We start from the raw sequence: 25,795 nt of genomic DNA, 5'->3' as shown, positions 1-25,795 counted from the left end.
TTGGTTCAACGTTAGTATATTTTAATATATTTTGTGTGTGTGTGTGTGTTTTTAAGGATACCCAATACAATACACAGTTTTTGGACTATATTACTATATTATGTGTTAACAATACCGACCAGGTTTTAATGCCTTGCAAAGTGCAGATAGGAGGTTTCCCCCCCCACTTTTTAATGCAAATAGGAGGTTTTGCTCTTCGGCCATCGATCTGAATGTTTGAAATGGACTAAACTATCCTAATGGCAAAAATCGTTAATAAACATGTGGTCACAAAAGGCAGAAACCTGTTGACCGGCTGTGGTACGTCCGCTCTCTCCTCGCACCGCCGCTAAGCATCCGTCGAGTGTTTGTTTAATTTGGGCCGACCCACACCCCCCCATCGTCTCGCAGACGAGAGAGGGATCATAGTCACCCCCCACCGTGTGCAGTGCAGCACACGTACCAACGCAGGAAGTCTGCGACGGACGGGGCCCCCGGTCAACGTTTGCTTACGGCGCTGCTGTCGAGATCTGGCCAGATGGCCGGCGTTTAACCCTTTCACTACCACCACTACCAAAGGGTTAACCCTTTCACTGCGACAATACAGAAGGTTAACCCTTTCACTGCCACACGACAAAGGGTTAACCCTTTCACTGCCACACTACAGAAGGTTAAACGACGCAACACTGTAGTGTGAATGTAAACGGAGAAATGAACAGCCGTGAAGAAGTGAGAAGAGGAAGCGTCAGGAGGACAATGGGTGATGGATAGTGAGGGGGACGTGCTGCTGGAGAGATGGTAACAGCTGGTCACTGGACAGTAGGAAGGCTAGATCTAAATATGTAAACTGTATATATATATAGTATACATATTTATTATATATAATTCATCATAATTTCCTTGATTACACAAATAAATAAACAATATTAATAAAGTTTTAAAGAAAATGTTTATTAAATATATATAAGATTATGTCAAAGATGCTAGGAATGAATGTGGACGCATTGCGGTAATGAGCATTTAAGCTCAAAATTTACTAAAATATAAAAATATATGAATTGTTATGAGTAAATAACTCATTGTACAAGAAAGAGCAATATTTACTAAGATCATGTTTTGTTTACTTGAATAAATGCTAACCTTTATTTTGAAAAGATCACGGCCATGGTAAATCATTGATTTCATGAGAATGACCCATATTAGTTAAGCTGCTGGCCAGTATGATTGTGTCTTTATACCTGCATCACTGTATACATATTAATAATACGACTGCACATACATTTGATTAGCACTATTACTCAGTAGTACTCATTTATATATGTTTTATTCTCAATTAATCATCCTGGTGAAATAAATACCCAGTTTATTAATCATCTGTACATTGTATATCACTATTGCACTTTACTGTTACATTTGCACTTTGGTTGGATGTCAAACCTCTTTTTTGTTGTACTGTATGTTGACAATACATTTGTATCTAATCGACTCTATTCTAATCACACACACACACACACACACACACACACACACACACACACACACACACACACACACACACACACACACACACAGTGACAGTGCTTTTTCCTGAATGCGTGGGCGCTTGCTTGCTTGTTTACTTGCCTCTGAAGAATAATGCAGTGAGTCACCGACAGACAAGTGTTTTGATGGTGAGAATGTTTCTAGTGGGAGGAGGAAGCTTTCTGTGTCAGAGAGCAGAGCAGCAAGTGGGTCAAATGAAGCCCTTTCAGCAATCACTCAAGAGTGTCTTCTTCAGAGTGTCTTCTATTACACACACACACACGTGCACACACACACATAAATACAAACATATGCAAATGAGAAGAGGTAAATGAGTCTCCCTCACAAAATATAGCTAATATGAAAGACAACCCCCTCCCCAAAATAGAAAAAAAATAAGGGAGTCAAAACATTGATATTCCATTATATTTCTGGAATATGTTGACACCAAACCTATGGCCTTGCATGCACGCACACACACACACACACACTTATGCACACACACTAACAAACTGAACACGCTAGTGAGGGAGGCTAGGTCTGTAGTGGGAGTCTGGAAAAACTGGTCAAACTAGAGGTTGTGGCAGAGAGGATGATGATGAAAAAGCTGGATGCTATACTGGAAAACCCCTCCCACCCCCTCTTTCAGCTATAGACTTATCCCCCCCACAACACACCACAAACCGCCTAGGCCAGTCCTTCATGCCGGTAGCCATCAGGCTCCACAACCGTGGGCACAGACTGTTGCCAATTGCTGGAGAACTAATTCTTAATAATAAACACTGTTAGGAATGTCTGATTCTTAATAATAAACACTGTTAATAATTGTCTGATTCTTAATAATAAACACTGTTAATAATTGTCTGATTCTTAATAATAAACACTGTTAGGACTGTCTGACTCTTAATAATAAACACTGTTAGGACTGTCTGACTCTTAATAATAAACACTGTTAGGACTGTCTGACTCTTAATAATAAACACTGTTAGGACTGTCAGATTCTTAATAATAAACACTGTTAGGACTGTCTGACTCTTTATAATAAACACTGTTAGGACTGTCTGACTCTTAATAATAAACACTGTTAGGACTGTCTGACTCTTAATAATAAACACTGTTAGGACTGTCTGACTCTTTATAATAAACACTGTTAGGACTGTCTGACTCTTAATAATAAACACTGGTAGGACTATCTGACTCTTAATAATAAACACTGTTAGCCGGACTCTGGTGCAGTGCGTTACTACGGTTTGGACCATGTATACCATCATCACTATTACTACTGTCTGATTGAATCCTGCCACTCAACTGTTCACTACTACTACTACTACTACTACTACTACTACTACTACTACTACTACTACTACTACTACTACCACTACTACTACTACTACTACTACTACTGTTATCACTATTGTCATTATTACTTTGCACCTTGTTCTATGTTATATTACCTATGTACCTATCCTACCTGTACCCCCCCCCCCCATGCTGCTATGACACTTGAATCTCCCCAAGGAGCTTAATAAAGAGGAACTCTTCACTTGACTTGATCAGACGTCCTCCTAGACGTGTTTATCGCTCAGTGTCGTGTTCACGAAAGAACGTGACAAAATAATGTTCCCGCCGACAACCACTCACAGAACGACCTGGAATCACCCAATGAGACACAGACCACAGACTATATTGACTGACTTTTAATATGTACATATTTTCATCTGTTGAAACGGCACTAGGTACAGTTATTGGCACCGGGCGAGAGGAATGCAGAGTAGCTTTCTGACGGGTTTCCCCCCCCCCCCCGCCGCTAAAACCTCACATTCAGGCGTCCGGACGGATAACCACAGACGCCTTCGCAAAGTCCTCGGTCCACACATGCACGGTTTCCCCGACATGCATGGCAACAACAGCAAGCTGGTGACGCGTGGCGGGCAGCTTACGGTAATAAACAGAAAAGCAGAGGGACCTTGAGAAACAAGCAAACAATAAACAAGGACACGTTCTGTTCCAGGAGGACGCAGCGAGATGCCACTGAACATCCGTAGATGATCGTTGTTTGTTAGCTATTCGACTTCCGCCATTTTAAATGTTTCCTGCTCTTTCCTCGGCTGCTGGTGAGTGAGAAATGAGTCCTCTGAGGGTGTAAGCGACAGGTAACAAATAAAAACAAATTTAAATAAAAAAACGATTGAAACCAAAGATTTATAAGACAGTGGGACAGCAGTGTCTGTTTCAAATACACCGAATAACACTTGAGAGTGAGACAAAACACAGAGACACAGAGAGAGAGACAAGAAAAGACACGTATCCCTCAAGCTCCGTTTGGCAACGTGTTCCTTTGGCTTCCCAAATACAATTGGCAGTGTCTGGCTCTTAAAGGGGAATGACACCCATTTAAAAAATTCACATTTTCTTTTCTCCCTGTGCCCCAGGACTTGTGAGCATGCGCCACTCTCTCTCCTAGAGGAGGCTAGGAATCAGAGAGAGAGAGAGAGAGAGAACCCTCAAATCTGTGATCTCAGCTGTTCCACAGACAATGAATGGGGCGCTACCTTTGTGGACCCAAAGTAGAGAAATTCAGGTCTGAACCAGAATTTAAAACCTCAATTGGACTCACACAAAGTCTTTGTGGGCTCACAAAGCCACTCCTTGTCTACAGAGCCAGGGTTTAGGGTTTTCCCTCGGCAGTTCATCTTCACAAATCTTGACTACACTAATAAGAGTAACATAGCGGTACGTCTTAAAATTGGTGCCGTTACCGTTTAACCAATGATGATCGCAGACACACACACACACACGCACACACACACACACACACATCCATCCATCCATGACCGGTACATAACGTGCACGTACACAAAGATAAATACATGGTAAATAAATGCACTTCTGTGTCCCTTTAGTTTTCCGCAAGGTGGTGCATAAATAAAACATTTCTATCCATGCAGGTCTGAGTCCTCTGAGCTGACCCAGGCTGGAATGTTCTGGAAAGATGCTGGGCACGTACGGAATCCCCGCCCGCTGCGCTTTCATCTCTGTCCTTCTCGCTCCCTCTCTCTCTCTCTCTCTCTCTCTCTCTCTCTCTCTCTCTCTCTCTCTCTCTCTCTCTCTCTCTCTCTCTCTCTCTTTCTCTCTCTCCATCCATCCATCCATCCAGTCTGTGTTGTTGGCAGCAGCACCGGTGGTGTTTTCGACTCCTTCTCCCTCTCACAGATGCGTGCTGTCCTGTGTGTCGAACCTGTGGCTCTCGGAGCGCCCGGCGCCGGCCGTCCTGCCGCTCCCCTGGTTGGGGACCAGGGACAGGGGGTCCGGCCGGATCAGGTACCTGGGGAGCGGGAGCAGAGCGGAGGAGAGGGGAGAGGATAGGGGAGAGGCGAGAGGGGAGAGGAGAGAGGGGGAGAGGAGAGAGGGGAGAGGAGAGAGGGGAGAGGAGAGGGGAGGGGAGAGGAGAGGGGAGGGGAGAGGGGAAAGGGGAGAGGAGAGGGGAGAGGAGAGGGGAGAGGAGAGGGAGGAGAGATGGTAGAGGAGAGAGGAGAGGGGAGAGAGGGGGAGAGGAGAGAGGAGAGGGGAGAGAGGGGGAGAGGGGAGAGGAGAGAGGAGAGAGGGGGAGAGGAGAGAGGGGAGAGGAGAGAGGAGAGGGGAGAGAGGGGGAGAGGAGAGAGGAGAGGGGAGAGAGGGGGAGAGGGGAGAGGAGAGAGGAGAGAGGGGGAGAGGAGAGAGGGGAGAGGAGAGAGGAGAGGGGAGAGAGGGGGAGAGGAGAGAGGGGAGAGGAGAGAGGAGAGGGGGAGAGGAGAGGGGAGAGAGGGGGAGAGGGGAGAGGAGAGAGGGGAGAGGAGAGGGGAGAGGGGGAGAGGAGAGAGGGGAGAGGAGAGAGTGGAGAGGGGAGAGGAGAGAGGGGAGAGTTCAGTGACGCAGTCGTCAGAGAGACACAAACTGGGACCTGGATGCTTTGAGGGCGTGAAGTTATACTGGATCCAGCCGCAGGAATTTACTTATTGACCTACTTATTATACACCTGCATATAACCCATACAGCTCTGCATCATAGCATGTACAATAATGCTGTGTATACCATATATATTTATTCTTACCGTATATATATATCTATCCACATCTGTCTGTGTATACCTGCATTGTCTCAGACTCTCATAGTGAGAGGGTTCATCTCAGACTCTTGTAGTGAGAGTAATGTCCCATATTATCGGCCTACCGATATTGGCATTCAAATGTAATATCGGAAAATATCGGTATCGTTTATTATAATTTTTTTTTAAGAGTTGGACAATATCGGTATATCGGATATCGCTAAAAAAGCCAATATCGAACATCCATAAGTGAGAGGGTTAATCTCAGACTCTCGTAGTGAGAGGGTTAATCTCAGACTCATAGTGAGAGGGTTAATCTCAGACTCTCGTAGTGAGAGGGTTAATCTCAGACTCATAGTGAGAGGGTTAATCTCAGACTCTCGTAGTGAGAGGGTTAATCTCAGACTCTCGTAGTGAGAGGGTTAATCTCAGACTCGCGTAGTGAGAGGGTTAATCTCAGACTCTCATAGTGAGAGGGTTAATCTCAGACTCTCGTAGTGAGAGGGTTAATCTCAGACTCGCGTAGTGAGAGGGTTAATCTCAGACTCTCATAGTGAGAGGGTTAATCTCAGACTCTCATAGTGAGAGGGTTAATCTCAGACTCTCATAGTGAGAGGGTTAATCTCAGACTCGCGTAGTGAGAGGGTTAATCTCAGACTCTCATAGTGAGAGGGTTAATCTCAGACTCTCGTAGTGAGAGGGTTAATCTCAGACTCTCATAGTGAGAGGGTTAATCTCAGACTCGCGTAGTGAGAGGGTTAATCTCAGACTCTCATAGTGAGAGGGTTAATCTCAGACTCTCATAGTGAGAGGGTTAATCTCAGACTCTCATAGTGAGAGGGTTAATCTCAGACTCTCATAGTGAGAGGGTTAATCTCAGACTCTCGTAGTGAGAGGGTTAATCTCAGACTCTCATAGTGAGAGGGTTAATCTCAGACTCGCGTAGTGAGAGGGTTAATCTCAGACTCTCATAGTGAGAGGGTTAATCTCAGACTCTCATAGTGAGAGGGTTAATCTCAGACTCTCATAGTGAGAGGGTTAATCTCAGACTCTCATAGTGAGAGGGTTAATCTCAGACTCTCATAGTGAGAGGGTTAATCTCAGACTCTCGTAGTGAGAGTTTTTTTTTGGTTTTTTTATTATTATCTTTTCCCCCCTCCTTTTTCCAATTTTTTCTCCCATCCCACTGTTAGTCGTTATGCCAATTCCCAACCCCCTTCCTGGTTGTTGCGCACTCCCCCCTACTGTTGGTCCGGGAGGCCGGAGACTGTCCCATGCTTTCCTCCGACGCATGTGCAGCCAGCCGGCAGCCAGCCTGGCAGCGCAGATTCTCACTGTCCTACCTTCGCTGTGCAGGCGCCCCGACCGAACTGTAGGGGTCGCTGTCCACAACGCCCAGGACCCACCCATCAGCTTTCCCACCCCTAACACTGCCAATTGTGTTAGTATGAACGACCAGCCAAGCTGATTGCTAGGTTTTAGTGAGTTTTTCCTTACCTTCGCGTGGGGTGTGTCTGAGAGTGTTGCATTTATTTTAAAATGTTTGGACTTTATGGTGTTTTTGTTTTGTTCTTGACTTATTGTGATGTTTCTTCTTGACTTGTTTAAAGAAGACGTGTCTGGCCCATGGGGACATTAACGTGTGTTGTCGGGCCTTACAAATAAATTAGATTTTATTTGATTTGGTTCATCTCCGACTTGGGGCCGCACAGTGGTTAGCAGCACTGCTGCCTCACAGCAAGAAGGTCCTGGGTTCGAACCCCAGCAGGGGGCCTTTCTGTATTAATTTAATTTAATCTTAATAATAAATACTGTTAGGACTATCTGACTCTTAATAATAAACACTGTTAGAACTATCTGACTCTTACTAATAAACACTGTTAGGACTATAAACACTGTTAGGACTATTTGACTCTTAATAATAAACACTGTTAGGACTATCTCGATTCACGCGTCACTACTGTAACTAGAAACTCTGGGTGTCACTGTACATCAGTGTGGAGGCTGACGCCTGAATGAATGAATGAATGAATGAATGAATGAATGAATGAATGAATGAATGAAAACTTTATTTAACAGATTGCAGAATGGGTACAATACAGTACGGCTCAATACACACAATTGTTAAGGGGATGCAGACCTGAGAAAGACGTTTGTCTTGTTTCCATCAGGGTCCCCCATTTTCAATTCATATAGACTGACTGATTAACTAGAAACTGTACGCTGTAACGTTATATGTTATTTCGCAACTACCAGATTCACTCGTCACTGTACATCAGTGGAGGCTGCTGAAGCGCCAGCGGGGCGATGCAGTGGTTTATCCCCGGCTTCCGTGCGCCGCCGCCGGCTTGACTCGGTCCAGCTCCAGCAGCAGCGGCCGTGCTCCGTTGTAGAAGCCCTTCAATGACAGAGCTCTCATATTTTGCGAATGCATAAACTATATCTTAAATTATGGCTATGTGTCTAATATGGCTGTCGCTTATCAATGACTTCGCGATAGCCATATTAGACACATAGCCATAATTTAAGATATAGTTTATGCATTCGCAAATATGAGAGCTCTGTCATTGAAGTGGGTGGTGGCAGCGTAACAGCGTTCACCCTGATGTGTAAAGTAGCGATTTTTATTGTTTTGTCATGACAAACCAATTACATAATCCCAACATATGTGTAAAGAAACAACATATTCCAGTTAACGGTATATTTTTTGAATGATTCATTACGGTATAAATTAGGTTAACTGGAGCTGCGTATTGCTGGCTCTCATATTTGCGAATACAACAGCGTTCACCCTGATGTAAACAATTCTACAACGGAAGACGGCCGCTGCCGCGGGCGGTGCAACTCTCTGCCGCGCGGCAGCGCGGTCACGTGGCCGTGTGGCCAATCAGAGAAACGCTGAACGAAAGGCTGAACACAAGTTGGTTGCCTTTAATATTCACGCGCCCGGAACCTTAATAACATCCTGACTAGCTTGTTTTGTGATGTTTGCAGTTTGTTCTTTTAAAGGGGACATGTCTTGCTATTCCTTTCACAATTTGGGCAACTTTACACAATTCCTGTGAGTCTATGGAACACATCTGTATGTTTTTTATTTATTTTTTATTCATTGTTTTGTATTTCTAATCAAGTATTCTAAAGCAGCATTTTTCCACTTCAAGATTTCAAGCTGTTTTGGGCTGGGCTCCGCCCATAAGCGCTTTGAGTGACAGTCACCCACAGTCAGACAGAGGCAGACAGAGAGAGATAGAGGAGGGGGATACTAATTTCGCCGCGGGGGGGGGGGCATAATCCCACGGGACAATGCATTGGTAACTTGTTTCAAATGACAATATATACCCCTGTGAATAGTATTGCACGGATCGGAATACGGGCACGCACGCGGGAGTCAAAGATATTGACAGTGATATGCGAGTGCTCCCAGGGAGAAGCCCCATCCCTGCGCGCCGGTCGAGGTTGTGTGTAAATGCGTGTGTGCTTCCCCGAGAGAGAGAAGCTCCTGTCCCTCTCTCTCTCCCTCTCGATCTCTCTCTCTCTCTCTCCCTCTCTCTCTCCCTCTCTATCTCTCTCTCTCCCTCTCTCTCGCTCGCTCCTTCTCGCTTGAGGAAGTGAAGGTATTTCCACTCGCTCTGCTGTTGAGCGAATGGTTGCGCTACAACCATAGAGGGGGCGTTACTGCAGATCATGTCAGTGCTACGTAGGATAGCGAGTCAAATCAGAATAGCTTAGTTCACTGGGGGAGGAGATTGTCTCAACTGAATTAGAGCAATCCGCCAAAATGAGAATTAGAGACACAAACCCATTGATATAAATAAACCCCCATTGCTATAAAACAATGCTAAACACTGGAAAAGGCCATTTATAAAACACAGGACCTTTAAAAACTTGCTGAACCAGGAGCAACAAGCACAGTCTAAATGACACTGAACAAGAGCACCAGCAAGTGTTTCCAAAGCTGCTTATTGTTCCAGGCATCTGGAGATTCTCGCAAGGCATTTGATTGATTCTTGTTGTTAATCTTTATAAGAGCTTTCTGTGCCAAAAAGTCCAGACAGGTGATTATCAAGAACACATCCAAGATAATTCACAGATCCCTTCTCTATAATCAGTGTCTCTAACCACAACTCTAAAACCAGGGGATTATTTTACTCTAACCTTGGTTATCAGTCTGATAGTATATATTTAAAAATTAAAAAAACTTACTGTATTTTGCTTGACAAATGAGGCCCAAAGATTCTTCCAGCACCTTAGCAAAGATAATATTTTCATATAGTACTTTCAGGTGATGTAGTAAAACCGTGGTTCTCAAAGACCAGACCAGCCAGTACAAGAAGAATCATTTAATGTCACTATTTCACTATTTAACTTTGAGTTAGAATTAGAATGTCTTCATTGTTATTAAGAGAATGTACCAGAATTTGAATGACTCATAGGTGTCACATTCTCCACTTCTGTAGCCCACCCTCATTAAACAGTCATGGAATTCGCTCCTAAATCAAATCTAATAATAAAAGTCCTCTCAGATATGGCTCGCCGGGACAGAATCTCATCAGAACGGGGGTCTGGTGGCCCCTAACTATCGTATTAATTAGGGGGTCCTTGACATGAAAGCGCTTTGAGAAGCACTGATGTACTGCGAGAACATTCACATATTTAATGACTTGGATCGACTCTCCCGTACAACTGCAAGCGCTGTAGTACCTCGGTTATTGAGAACTAGGCCTGTCCCCGACTAAGGATTTGTGTAGTCGACTTTGATTGGCCGAAATTTGCCGATAATCGACTGGTAGTCGACTAATCTATTTTAAAAAAAATAATTTTTTGGGGGGATCATTCCATTTGGGCTGTGGGGGGTGCTTAATGTCTGAAGAAGTCGACTGAAGGGTTCTTGTCCTCTGCGAAAGCATGCAATTGGTCCACTGATGGATACATCTTGATATGTCTAGTGGGTGAAATCCTCTTTCAGTGCCTCTGTGCCTGTTTTCTTAGGCCCATGTTAGACTAGTGTTTTTGTGGTCGTTTTTTGAATACGTTTGAATACGTTTCATGTCCCTTTTACACAGAAATGCGTTTTTTGGCGTTTTTTGGCGGATACGTTGTGGCCCCTACTGAAACGCTAAATTGTGTTTTCCGTTTTTGAGCAGCGCAAAAACTCGCCGACAACAGTCGTGTAGCCTTCACGGAGCCGTTGTTGCGAAAACGCCCCTGCGCAGTAGATACCATCTGCGTGCCCTTCCGGTGACAGCAGAGCTGTCCCAAATAGCTGCAGCTACCATGTGTTGTCAAGTTATTGTTATAAGGCGCCCGCTTGTTGACATTTTCTTTGCAGGAAGTGTATTGGCACATTAAAGTTCTGATTGGTTGAAAATTGCCTTCATGTTCGCCACCTACTGCCACCTACTGCTTTGGCAGTGTACTACATCACTGTGCTCATATGACAAAACGAAAGTACTCGGGTTGCAAACGTATGTCTCACTTGGCTACCGTTGCGTTGCGATCTGGAGAAACCGAAAACGAAACTAAGGTGTAACCAGCGCCTTAGGCAGTTAGCCACACTCCTAGGCGTCTTTGCTTTTGGAAAGAATGATTAAAAAAGAAAAATAATAATAATTATAATCTTTTTAAACATGTTTTGCATCAGACTAAGGCCCCGTTTAGACAAGCGTTTTGTGAACAGAAACCGCAAAAGTCATCTTGCGGTTTCACTTTTAATTTTACGTTTAGACGAGCGTTTTGGAGTGGAATTCTCCGTGCAGACGACGCTGTAACGACGGAGACCCGCTGTCACACGATTGGCGCATATGTCACATGACGTGCTGTGAAGACCCGCCCTACTCTGCCTCTGATTCGCAGACTGTGGATGGGGAATGTGATTGCACCAAAGCAGAGTCACTCACAGACAGTGGGTCCACTCACGCCGCGGGACAGATTCTTGTGTATTTAACCCTTTCACTGCCACACGACAGCCGGTTGTGTGATAGTAAAGGGGTAACCTTCTGTCGTGTGGCAGTGAAAGGGTTAAAAGTACTGCCAATGTAGCCTTCAGGTGATCTCCGTTGATATAAGTCAGACATACTTGCTTTGTTTACGTCTCGGCTACTGGCGCATACCTGCTACCTGTGACGTAAGCAGTACGCGCGACCAGAGCCGTGACAAACCTTTCGTCATCGTTTTATCAGATTTATACGTTTTAACAGTTTAGACGAGAGCGCAAGGCTTTTGCGTTTCTAGGAATTCCACCCAGGAAGGTAGTCTCACTTTTTTGCGGTTTCACCCCGTAAAAACGCCGTTTCCGTATAAACGAAAGGCACATCCGAAAAAATATTTTTGCGGATTCACCTGCTAGCGTTTCCGTCTAAACGGGGCCTAAAAGGTTGACAGTCGACTACGGCTCCTTTCGATCGATTAGTCGACTACCGTAAATCCTCTAATAGTGGAGGGTACTCGAATAAAGGACGGGCCTCTTATATAAGCCGGGGGTTTGATGCATACAGATGTTCGCTATCTATATGGCGTCGGCAGGCGGGGCAGGCGTTGTCCAGTTGACACATTACAGATCATGATGCTATGATAGCGTTAGCTAAAGCTATTGCCTGCATGTTATCAACAAGATTCGACTCTGGTAGTCGAGAAGGTACAACACGCAAAATGGTCCGTGCGGACCCCGCAATCTATAGACAGTTCCAACTTCAGTGTGTGAATTACATTAATCCACCACAGTTTCACCCTGACAAAGCAAATACTCATGCGATCTGTATATGTTTATGTCTAAATAAAATCAATCAATCAATCAATCAATCAATCAATCAATCAATCAATCAATCAATCAATCAATCAATCAATCAATCAATCAATCACAATTACAATTGGCCAGTTTGTGAAATTAAGGCCTGCCTCTTATATAAGCCTCTCTCTAATAAAGGCCTGGTGCTCTTTGCAGCTGAGGTAAATACAAGACCCGTCCTATATTTGAGGATTTACGGTATTCGACTAATCGAGGTCAGCCCTATTGAGAACATTTCAGAACTGGACTTGTGGTACATGTACATTGTGGTACATCCATATTATGTGTCTGAATATATCTGCATATAATTGTTCTATATACCTACTTATACACCTGCATATAACCCATATAACTCTATAATGATTGCATGTACAATAATGCTGTATATACCGTATATATATTTATTCTTACCGTGTATATATATATATCTATCGACATCTGTCTGTACATACCTGCATATAATCCTTTTTACATATCTGTACTATATCTATATCTGTACATAATACATATATTTTGACTGTGTATGCTGATTTTTTACTACTTTCAGATCTGTGATACTGATTTTCACTCTGGGTTAATAAAGTACTTCTATTCTATTCTATTCTATTATATACCTTACCAACTTTTACTAGTTACGTTGCTAGCCAGTATGATTACTACCATAGTGTCTTTATACCTGTATCACTGTACATATTAATACTACAACTCTGTACATACATCTGATTAGCACTATTACTCAGTAGTACCAATGTATAGATTTTATACCCAGATTAATCACCTGTACATTGTATATTACTATTGCATTTTACTGTTACATTTGCACTCTGGTTGGATGTGATACCTCTTTTCGTTGTACTGTACTTGTGCTGTATGATGACAATACATTTCAATCTAATCTAATGTAAATGGTATGGTTACTGATCTGAAGCCTTCCAGATGGTCCTCTACTACTGGATAGGGGAGAACGGGGGACGTTGTCACATGGGTAGGTTGTCACATTCATTATATTTCACCACCAGAGGGTCCTGTCTCCCATATTTTGGTATTTAAATGTCCAGAATTGGGGTCAGAGTTCACCTACATTGTCATCTTTGGAGTGAAACAGCTGAACTTAAGGTGAGAGGACTTTTTGTGTTTTTCATGTCCATTTGTAAATATTCCGCTCCTCAGTATTTCTCTTCTAGGCTTTTACACACTTGGTTTATAATGAAACAATTATTACCCTTAAAAAGTGTGAAGGGATAGCTATAGTTTAGATTGTTGTTAGCTAGCTAACTAGTTGTTAGATGGCTGTTGGGGTTGGTCGTCACATTTTATTTGGGGTTGGTTGTCACATGTTGTGTAGGCTATTATTGTTAGGCCGATTTATTCTGTTCTTATTTTGTTATATAGGATGGCCTAAAGATGTGTTTCCTGTTTATGTTCATGTTAAGATGCATTAAGTTATGTATTTGTCAACTTGTCAATGCAATTAAACTTTCAAATTTAGTTCTGCCTTCTTGTCTTCTTTTTAAGATTTTTCCCATTAAAACACATGGTGACAACCATCCCCATGATGGGGTTGGTTGTCAGTCACAATGTGTCAGAGTGTCTTTGATAGGTGATTAACACTTTGTTACAATACGTTGGAAAATGAGAGGGATACACATTTCAAGCCAACATCTTAAGCTTCAATTTAATGTAGGAATGACTATTGAAAGATGTTTTGATGATGAGCAATTCACACTAAAGTAAAAAGTGTGACAACTATCCCCGTTCTCCCCTACTCGACTACTGGATACTCTACTGGACCTCTACTGGACCTCTCCTGGTCCTCTCCTGGGTACTCACACTACGTCGTGCAGTTCCAGCCGGGTGTCTGGAGACGGGTTGATGAGGATGTAGGACAGTCTGTTCCCCTGGTCCGTCATCCCATCTGACACAGGAACAACAAGTACGTGAGGCAGGAAATTAGGGGACACTGGACATAGACTACAATGAAATAAGACGGCGGGGAGGACCAAAGGTGAACACAAACGGATGGGCTCTATACTGTACATATACAATACTACAACTCTGTACATACTATCTGATACTATAAATTGTATACCCAGTTTAATCAATTGTACATTGTATATCACTATTGCACTTTACTGTCACATTTGCACTCCGGTTGGATGCCAAACTTCTTTTCGTTGTGCTGTACTTGTGCTGTATAATGAGTGACAATACATTTGAATCTAATCTAATCTCATAAATCAAATCAAATTTATTTATAAGGCCCGACAACACACGTTAATGTCCCCATGGGCCGTACAGGTCTTCTTTAAACAAGTCAAGAAGAAAACATAACAATAAGTCAAGAACAGAACAAGAACACCATAAGGTCCAACAAATTTAAAATAAATGCAAATAAATGAAAGAATGCAAGCACTCCCAGACATACCCCACGCGAAGGTAAGGAAAAACTCACTAAAACCTAACAATAGGGAAAAATGCTCCACAGGCAATGTGGAGGAGAGAAACCTTAGAAGGGCCATTCAAGGGGGATCTCCCTTCTTAGATGTCGGTGATAGTAGTGTTGCAGACTAACAGTTGGTAAGCATGCACTCAAGTGTGTAGTGAAACACAGATGAGTGCATGCAATAGCAACTGAACATTTTGAAAGATAGAGCTGATAGCAATAGCAACTGAACATTTTGAAAGATTGAAGATAGAGCTGATAGCGAATCTATCTCATCTATTTATTGTTCACTTTGCTCTGTTCTATTATCATTACTACCTATGCTACCTGTAACCCCCCCCCCCTCCCTGCTATGACACTTGCATTTCACCAAGAGGATTAATAAAGGAACACTTGACTTGACTTGACTCTCCAATAAAAGAAGCAGGAGGACGAGAACAGACAAGAAATCACTAACTAGTAGGGATGCTCGATATTGGCTTTTTTTACCGATACCGATATACCGATATTGTCCAACTCTTAATTTCCGATACCGATATCAACCGGTATCAACCGATACCGATATATGCAGGGTTCCCCTCCCCAAAAAATGGAATAATTTCAGGTAATATATCTCTTGTTGTGGAATTAACACAACATTATGCATACTTTTGACAATAAATAAAATCAGAATTTGTTCTTACTTGCTTGCCTGGGTAAATAAAGGTTATAAAAAAAAAAAAAGAAAAAAAAAATTTAAACCGATACCGATATTTTTTTCCGATATCACATTTTAATGCCGATATCGGCCGATAATATCGGACATCCCTACTACTAAGTGATTACGTTACTGCCATGTTATTACACAGTCGTCCCAGTGTTATCACACTCACTGAAGCCCGTGGGGGACAGCCCCAGGTGCTTCATGCGCGTCCGCACCAGGGCGTTGAGCTCCTGCCTCTCGGAGCGCCTGAACAGGGTCAGTCGCTGCTGGCTGATCCTCTCCGCCGCGCTGCCCGGCCCCCCCTTGGCCCCGCCGGGGCCCCGCCCGCCCTTCCTGCTCAGCCGCCGCGCCCACTGCATGCTCTTCCTCCTCAGGAGCGGGTGGTCCGAGGAGTGGGAGGAGGACGAGACGGGCTCCGAGGACGTGGAGTTGCGGTGGGGGGCCGTGCGGGACAACAGGGGCTCCCGGCACTCTCTGGTGTCCTCGTAGTCCTCCACCGTGATGGACACCTGGGACTGAGACAGACACACACACACACACACACACACACACACACACACACACACACACACACACACACACACACACACACACACACACACACACACACACACACACACACACACACACACACACACACACACACACACACACACACACACACACACACACACACACACACACACACACACACACACACACACACACACACACACAGCTTTTTAGTCTCTGGTCGGAGTACGCCCACACCCCCGGCCTGGCGTTGCTCACGGAGTCTGCGAAGGGAGCCGGCGAATTGAGCAGGGTGTGAGGATCGGACAGTGACACAAACAAGACGGCGATAGTAATAATAAATAATAATAATAATAATAGATTGGATTTATATAGCGCTCTTCATGACACCCCAGTGACCCCAGAGCGCTTCACAGAGTCCATTATTCGGTCATACACAGTCATACCGGTGGTGGTAAGCTACAATTGCAGCCAGAGCTGCCCTGAGTGCAGTATTAAAGGGGACATGTACTGCTATTCCTAGCACTATTTGGGCAACTTTACACAATTCCTGTTAGTCTATTGAAGACATCTGTAAGGTTTTTTTTCAAAAAAATGCATTGTTTTATATTTCTAATCAAGTACTCAAAACCATCATTTTCCAGCTTCAAGATTTCAGGCTGTTATGGCCTGGCTCCGCCCATAAGCACTTTGAGTGACAGTCAGCCCACACAGCGACTGGTAGACAGAGAGAGATAGAGAGAGAGAGAGAGAGAGAGAGGGGGGGGGTGGGAGAGAGAGAGAGAGAGAGGGGGGGTGGAGAGAGAGAGAGAGAGAGAGAGAGAGAGAGAGAGAGAGAGAGAGAGAGAGAGAGAGAGAGCTTCTTCCAGAGCGAAACCCGACACCTCTGCACACACTCCGGAGGGAGAGAGAGAGAGAGAGAGAGAGGGGGGGGTGGGAGAGAGAGAGAGAGAGAGAGAGAGCTTCTTCCAGAGCGAAACCCGACACCTCTGCACACACTCCGGAGGGAGAGAGAGAGAGAGAGACAGAGAGAGAGGGAGGGGGGGGGGGACCCGCCGCGCGGCAGCTTGTGGGCCTCCCTTCCTCCCCTCTCCCGTGTGCCGCGCAGCAGGCCCCCCCCCCCCCCAAGTGCTCCCTCTCTCTCCATCTCTCTCTCCCTCTCTCCCTCCAGAGCGCACGCAGAGGCGTCGGGCCCCACTCCGCCTCGCAGCATGAGGAAGTGGCTTCCACTCGCTGTCTAGTCTAGGTAGAATGGGGGCGGGCATTAGCTCCAACCACAGAGCCAATCGCATCACTGTGCGCTACCCAGCGTCCGAATGACGTGACTCAGTCGTTCAAATCAAAATGGCCTGATTTTCTGGAGGAGGAAAGGGGCTGAGCTGAATCAGAGCAATCCGCCAATATGGTATTTAGACACTAAAACACATTGATACGAACTCCTATTACTATAATACAATGCTAGAGACTGAAAAATGACATTTATAGTACATGTCACCTTTAATGTACGTTTGAATGATTTATTTATGTCTCGTGGGACACCCGGGTTCACCTGGTATCACTGAGTTTCATGTTGTTTCTAGTGTTGTGTTGTTCAGGTATCTGTCTGGTATCACTGAGTTTCATGTTGTTTCTAGTGTTGTGTTGTTCAGGTATCTGTCTGGTATCACTGAGTTTCATGTTGTTTCTAGTGTTGTGTTGTTCAGGTATCTGTCTGGTATCACTGAGTTTCATGTTGTTTCTAGTGTTGTGTTGTTCAGGTATCTGCCTGGTATCACTGAGTTTCAAGTCGTTTCCCTAGTGTAGTGTTATTCAGATATCTGCCTGGTATGACTCAGACTCAAGCGGTTTCCCTGGTGTATCGTTATTCAGAGTAGTATGCCTCAGGCAAATGTGAATGTGTCTCTTTAGCTCCTCACACCTTATCATGGGTGCCAAGAAAAGAGCTTCTTAATGAGTCTCTAACACAAACACAGTACAGCTCCCTATCCTATAGGATAACCTTTATTATATCTGTGGAGGACTTGTTCTATAGCTAGACTCCCCTCCTTCCTACTGTATTCTTCCCTTTTTCTTACATTTACATTTTGCCATTTAGCTGACGCTTTTATCCAAAGCGACTTACAAGTTCTGTACGACAAGTCATCAGGAAGGGCACAACTCTATCAGCTGAGTAACAATGTTCATCAAAGTGTTGAGTGCTACAGTGTAGGTTAGTTTATTAGGACATGTGCATGACAGTAAGGTTAGTTAGGGTTAGATTTTTTTTTAAATTTATTTATTTTCAGATAGTGGTTGAAGAAGTGCGTCTTTAGTCGACAGCGAAAGATTGGACGGGTTTCGGCTGTCCTAACTGGGGTGGGTAGTTCATTCCACCATTGTGGGTGTTACGGGTGGGTGTGTTTGTACCCTGATCAGGTGTTCCCCAGTGTGACGTGTAATGTCTGGTTGTAGTCCCCTGTCCTGGTCTTGTAGTTCTTTGTCGTTTCCCTCCCAGATGTATCCATTTGTAATCAGCCCAGGTGTTTCTTGTCTCGTCATCCCCTTGTGCTCTGTTCTCCCCTGTGTGTGATGGCTGATCCTGTCTGTGCAGTCCCGTCCATTGTTTGTCATCATTTTTATGTTATCCCTTCACCTTCACCATGGTGAATATAATTAAACCTCTTTTTGTTACTTTGGCTACCGTTTCATATTATGTTTCATTGACAAGACAACGAGCACTTTAGAATAGTCAATGGTAATGTAATAGTGGGGCAAGGACTGAGAAAAGGCAGGTTGATACTGGTCTGATGACAGTTATGACTTACTATACCATAGTGTCTTTATACCTGTATCACTGTACATATTAATACCACAACTCTGTACATGCATCTGATTATCACCATTACTCAGTAGTACTAATTTATATATTTTATACCCAGTTTAATCACCTGTATTATTGTATATTACTATTGCACTTTACTGCTACATTTGCACTCTGGTTGGATGCCAAACGTATTTTCGTTGTAGTGTACTTGTGCTGTATGATGACAATCAATTTTATTCTAATCTAATCTAATCTAATCTAATCTACATGCAAATAGATCCAAATTGCCCATATTGACCGATCTCAAGCCCCACCCACTTTTCCCCAGATCCTCCAATCACAACCGCTGCAACTGAGAAAAGAGGGCGGGGTTTGAGATAGGTCAACGGGGCTCGCTACGCTGGTCACATGACAGTGGTACCTCAGACACCGGCAGCTTCTGGGGCTCGGTCCGGTAGATGCCTATGGGGATGTCCCCGGTGGAAGAACACAGCTTCTGGTAGAGTCTGCCGTACGTACGGATCCACAGGTCGTCCTCTGTGATTTTCATCTTGGAAAGCAAACACAACGACATACACGTAAACACGTATAAAAACTAGGGCTGTCAAAATGAATGCTTTAACTCTGGAGATTAATGTAAATTATAAAAAAAAAAAAAAAAATAATCTAGATTAATCTATGGAGTGAAAATTTTTCAATATAATATAAGAAAGCGGTCTAGCTGAGTCAATGTTGATGGTTTTGTTGAACATTTGTATTTCACAGGAGAGAAACTGTATTCAAAGGAAGCTATTAAAATAGTCTTTGAATCTACAGCGCTAATAAAAACACACACAAGGCCGAGATATGCTTCAACGTCGACTGTCGCCAAGATTTTGAGCGTGGGAGCTGGGCCGACATACTTCCACGTCAGTTCAACCCGTGGGTTGCGGTACACCGCCGAACCACTAGGTGGCCGTGCTGCGTTGTGTTCTACAAATGGCTATATTTTCTGACTTCCTCGGCCAGTCTTTCTTCGATTTTGTCCATGTTTGTAATGTAGTTAATTGCGATCGATAACGGAATGATAAATGGTAAATACGGAAGTACGTCAGGCCCGGCCCTGGGCAGCGGCCAATCACAGCTCTGCGCCGTCCACGTAAGCTCGCAATCGAGCACCGCGGCACGGTGGTGTAGTGGTTAACACTGTCGCCTCACAGCAAGAAGGTCCAGGGTTCGATTCCCGCTTGGGGACCAGGGCCCTCATTCATCAACGTGTTCTACGCACAGATCTGTGCTTACCCTGTGCGTACGATCATTTCTAAGCAAAGAGTGGGATTCATCAATTTCGATTTGAACTTGACTCCGTGCTTACATCTACGCACAGTTCAGACCTGGCGTACCTAGCGCCCAGTGGTAGAATATATTATTACAACAAGGAAATGAGCTTCTGTGCATAATAACACTGGCACGTTCTGTACGAACCGTAGTTCATTATAGTTCATTGTAAAATAGCAACAGTAGTGTAATTATGGTCAAAACCCTATAAATAGCATTTGGAATAATAGATCTTTCTCTCAGAATGAATGCAGCATGGTTTATATAGCGTTATCGGAATATACGGGGTGTAGGCTACTGACTGACTGCGCTGTAGCTTGATTGATTGATTGATTGAAAAGTTTATTAACAGATTGCAGAATGGGTACAGTACAGTACAGCTCAGTACATACAATTGTTAATTGGGGATGCAGACCAACTTTCGTCTTGTTTACATCAGGGTCCCCCATTTTCAATTCATCATAAATCATAAAGCTCAACTCGTTATTATTCTGCGCAGACCGCAGAAACACGGGAACGTTTTGATTATATTTAAAAGGCTTTACGTTAAACGAAACAAGTGGAACTTCGAAGCTGTAAGCAGAATACAAGTCATATGAATATAGTGTTCTTCCCCCTTTTTACTGTATAAGAAAGAATAGAAAACGCATTGCAATGACACTATAGTGGACAGACTATGTATATGATGGGATTCAAGTTCGCGTTTTTGTTGCTCATAGGCATGCTGTCAGAGTATGATATCTTAATCAAACATTCTAGAACATTTGTCGTCACAGATCATGTCCTAATAGAACATAGGCTATGGCATGGATCGTGATATTGTGTGGACTGTTATTATTACTGTACACCGGTACCACCCATACAACAGCCTTGTGAGTCCCGCACACAAACATGATGGAATTCAAGTTCATGTATTGAAAGGCAGGCTATCATACATGCAGTGAGATTCATTGTTCTTGTATATGCTCTCGTATTATATTGTTTATATAGGCTACCCAATACTGACATCAAAATAGATTGTAGTATGCCTCTAGAAATCATATGCAGCAGGTAGAAAATTGACGGGAGATCCATCGCGATTTGGAATAAAATTGAGGAGAACTTTAATCCCTGGGGTATTAATCAAACAACACGGGAAAAGGCAGTCATATTCCAGCGCGGTCTTTATTAGCCGACAACAAAATAGATGCATCTAAAAATCATATAGCCAATCGAACACAACTAATAAAGGCATTCATATTACAGCACGGTTATAATGACACACAACCAACGCCAAACAGTGGTCAACGAACGGTCTTTATTAGTATTTTGAGCTGTCCAGGCAGAATTGCAGCAATGGTCTTAGGGAGCCGTTGATATCTGACATCACCGTTTACGAGTCCGCCTTTTATTTATCCCACAATACGCGATAGTGTCTTCTTGGTTCGACAGCAGTGAACAATCTTCGTGGAGTTTCTCAGGGTTCCGCTCAGGTCCGTCCATTATTTCACATCCCATGGGGGGTGTTTCCTCATTTTCATGACCATATATGGATAATCATGCACGAGCATTGACGGTAGAACAAAGTGGTATTCATCAACACGGAGGACCATAGAGCCTGCGTACGCACGTGTGATGAATGCCGACTTCCCTGTGCGTACGCTAGTTCTACATTCCGTGCTTACGTGTGGAAGTAGGTCAAGTTCTACGTCCACGTTGATGAATGAGGTTTCCATGATGCCAGGTACCCAGGTGGGGTATCTCCCCGGCCTTTCTGTGTGGAGTTTGCATGTTCTCCCCGTGCTCGCAAGGGTTTCCCCCCCGATAAGATAAACCCAATGGAAAAACATGCACAACAGATCGCTAACGCTGTGGCGTCCTTGACGAAGACGGACAGGAGCACTTGGATTGGTCCCCGGGGCGCGGCTCACGTTGACGCCCTATCTGCTCCCGGCTGCCCATGGGGGGGAAGGACAACGGGATGGGAAAAGTGCAGAGAGACATTTCATCGGCGACTCAGTGCATGTGTGTGTGTGTTCCTGTGGGTCGCCCATCTCGCGTGTGTGTGTTAAAAACTGCATGACAAATAAAGACTTCTAGTCTAACAATTATATTTGAAGCGCAGTAAAAAAAAATTGGCCAGCTGCATGTAGGCGTCGCCGCTAGGCTTGCGGGAGCTCGGCAGGCTCGCCGCAACCTTTGCAAACCGCTTTCACGTCTGAGTATAAATTAGGCAACAGACACACACACAATCAACACATCATAATCACCATTGTGAGACAAAAAAAAAATACATTTGTTTACCGGCAGTATACAGTAGAGCTGAGATGTACCCACTCCCTTAGGTTCCAGAGGGAATTCCTCCACACTCATATAAACCCTGCGGCGATAATCGCGATGGACCAAGACTCATTTCACCGTGCGCCACGGCCACGACCACGTGCACACCGGAGGGTCCCTGAGATCCCGGTCACATGTGCGTAGTGGACGTTAACGAGGATCGCTTTCCAGGGGGTTTCAACCTTGTTCTAATTGCCACACGTCGACCAATCGGAGAGCTCTCTGGTTTCAACGAGCTCGATTATAGAAACGCACCTGTTTTATGACCTCACGCTGCACGGTGAGACGACTGGGACTAACCTGAATCATAATGAGCACCTTATCAGGTAGAACACACATCAGCACCTCGTCTATTATTGATCCCAGTGTAAGATAAGATAAGGTAAGATAAGCCTCTATCGATCCCTGAAAAATGTGATCCGAATATAAAAATATGAAAGAAAATAAACAGTGTAAACAATATAATAAGTAACTCTGTTAAGATGAGAGTCTGTATGCCCTATCGGTTATATTATAATAGGCAATAAAGAATTAGAATCTGAATGTATACTATGACGAGTAAGAGTAAAAGTCTACAGTATACACAAGGTGCAGTATATACACACACAAGGTACCCTAACTGGCGCGATATACATCACATGTTGTAGTCCGTGCGCGTGTGTTGTGAATGTGTCAGTGCCGTGGGTTTACTTGCTCCGTCGTCGGTGACATAAGAATCTCACCTCCTTCTATACTGTCACTCTGGATAAGCTGCCCAGCGTCTAACATGCGAGATGTGACACGCGTGTGTGTCTGTACTCACGGCGCAGAGGAAGCCTGAGCCCGGCATGGAGTCCAGACCCAGCAGCAGTCTGGTGATGGAGATCATGTAGTCCTTTACAAATGACTGGCAGGAGAACGCAGCCGTGGCAGCATGGGGGAGGGGAAGGGGGAGGGGGGGAGGTACAGGGTATGGGCAGGGTAATAATAGAAAGACATGAATATAGGCAATACAATTTTATCTGAATATAGAAATATGAGATAAAATATGAGCACATTTTAAGCGCTTTGAGATGCCTAATGTAAGGCGCTATATAAAATAAATGTATTATTATTATTATTATTATTATTATTATTATTATTATTATTATTATTATTATTATTATTATTATTATTATTATTATTATTATTATTATTATTAAAAATAAACAGTGTAAACCAAATAATTAACTCTATTATATCTTGTAAGGACTTGTTCTATAGCTAGACCCCCCCCCCCTCCCTTATTGGTTACTATTACTATTTCCCTTTCTCTTTCCAGGAACATTGCTGGCCAGTACGAATTACTACCATAGTGTCTTTATACCTGTATCACTGTACATATTGATACTACAACTCTGTACATACATCTGATTAGCACTATTACTAATCTGTTGTTGCTGCTGTTGTTGTTGTTGTTGTTGTTGTTGTTGTTGTTGTTGTTGTTGTTGTTGTTGTTGTTGTAAGGTATCATAATTAATAATTATTATAATTATCTAATGAAGCCTGGTAGAGGATGGTGTGATGGAGCTACCTGGTAGAGGGGGGTGTGATGGAGCTACCTGGTAGAGGGGGGTGTGATGGAGCTACCTGGTAGAGGGAGGTGTGATGGAGCTACCTGGTAGAGGGAGGTGTGATGGAGCTACCTGGTAGAGGGGGGTGTGATGGAGCTACCTGGTAGAGCAGGGTGTGATGGAGCTACCTGGTAGAGGGGGGGTGTGATGGAGCTACCTGGTAGAGGGGGGTGTGATGGAGCTACCTGGTAGAGGGGGGTGTGATGGAGCTACCTGGTAGAGGGGGGTGTGATGGAGCTACCTGGTAGAGGGGGGTGTGATGGAGCTACCTGGTAGAGCAGGGTGTGATGGAGCTACCTGGTAGAGGGGGGTGTGATGGAGCTACCTGGTAGAGCAGGGTGTGATGGAGCTACCTGGTAGAGGGGGGTGTGATGGAGCTACCTGGTAGAGCGGGGTGTGATGGAGCTACCTGGTAGAGGGGGGTGTGATGGAGCTACCTGGTAGAGGGGGGTGTGATGGAGCTACCTGGTAGAGGGGGGTGTGATGGAGCTACCTGGTAGAGGGGGGTGTGATGGAGCTACCTGGTAGAGGGGGGTGTGATGGAGCTACCTGGTAGAGCGGGGTGTGATGGAGCTACCTGGTAGAGCGGGGTGTGATGGAGCTACCTGGTAGAGCAGGGTGTGATGGAGCTACCTGGTAGAGCGGGGTGTGATGGAGCTACCTGGTAGAGAAGAGTGTGATGGCGCTACCTGGTAGAGGGGGGTGTGATGGAGCTACCTGGTAGAGGGGGGTGTGATGGAGCTACCTGGTAGAGGAGGGTGTGATGGAGCTACCTGGTAGAGGTGGGTGTGATGGAGCTACCTGGTAGAGGGGGGTGTGATGGAGCTACCTGGTAGAGGGGGGTGTGATGGAGCTACCTGGTAGAGGGGGGTGTGATGGAGCTACCTGGTAGAGGAGGGTGTGATGGAGCTACCTGGTAGAGCGGGGTGTGATGGAGCTACCTGGTAGAGGGGGGTGTGATGGAGCTACCTGGTAGAGCGGGGTGTGATGGAGCTACCTGGTAGAGCAGGGTGTGATGGAGCTACCTGGTAGAGGGGGGTGTGATGGAGCTACCTGGTAGAGCAGGGTGTGATGGAGCTACCTGGTAGAGGGGGGTGTGATGGAGCTACCTGGTAGAGCGGGGTGTGATGGAGCTACCTGGTAGAGCAGGGTGTGATGGAGCTACCTGGTAGAGGGGGGTGTGATGGAGCTACCTGGTAGAGCGGGGTGTGATGGAGCTACCTGGTAGAGGGGGGTGTGATGGAGCTACCTGGTAGAGGGGTGTGTGATGGAGCTACCTGGTAGAGGGGGGTGTGATGGAGCTACCTGGTAGAGGGGGGTGTGATGGAGCTACCTGGTAGAGCAGGGTGTGATGGAGCTATCTGGTAGAGCAGGGTGTGATGGAGCTACCTGGTAGAGCGGGGTGTGATGGAGCTACCTGGTAGAGCGGGGTGTGATGGAGCTACCTGGTAGAGCAGAGTGTGATGGAGCTACCTGGTAGAGGGGGGTGTGATGGAGCTACCTGGTAGAGGGGGGTGTGATGGAGCTACCTGGTAGAGCGGGGTGTGATGGAGCTACCTGGTAGAGGGGGGTGTGATGGAGCTACCTGGTAGAGCGGGGTGTGATGGAGCTACCTGGTAGAGCAGGGTGTGATGGAGCTACCTGGTAGAGGGGGGTGTGATGGAGCTACCTGGTAGAGCAGGGTGTGATGGAGCTACCTGGTAGAGGGGGGTGTGATGGAGCTACCTGGTAGAGCGG

The 25,795-nt window shown here is 44.9% G+C and overlaps 1 protein-coding gene across 1 annotated transcript in view; it reads right to left on the bottom strand.

Annotated features, from left to right (window-relative positions):
• Positions 1–4,707: 4,707 nt before the first annotated feature.
• Positions 4,708–25,795, bottom strand: part of kcnt2b (potassium sodium-activated channel subfamily T member 2b) — a gene marked incomplete at both ends in the record, with an annotated part of 193,009 nt that continues 171,921 nt past the window's right edge. Inside the window, 5 exon segments of the mRNA XM_084329018.1 lie at positions 4,708–4,825; positions 14,199–14,283; positions 15,684–16,029; positions 19,252–19,380; positions 23,269–23,352. Coding sequence (XP_084185144.1) covers positions 4,708–4,825; positions 14,199–14,283; positions 15,684–16,029; positions 19,252–19,380; positions 23,269–23,352 — 762 coding nt within the window.

Source organism: Notolepis coatsorum (genome assembly GCF_963971535.1).
Source record: "Notolepis coatsorum genome assembly, chromosome: 14".
NCBI lineage: Eukaryota > Metazoa > Chordata > Actinopteri > Aulopiformes > Paralepididae > Notolepis > Notolepis coatsorum.
Note: the sequence above shows the minus strand (reverse complement) of the source record. Positions and strands in the feature narration are given on the sequence as shown.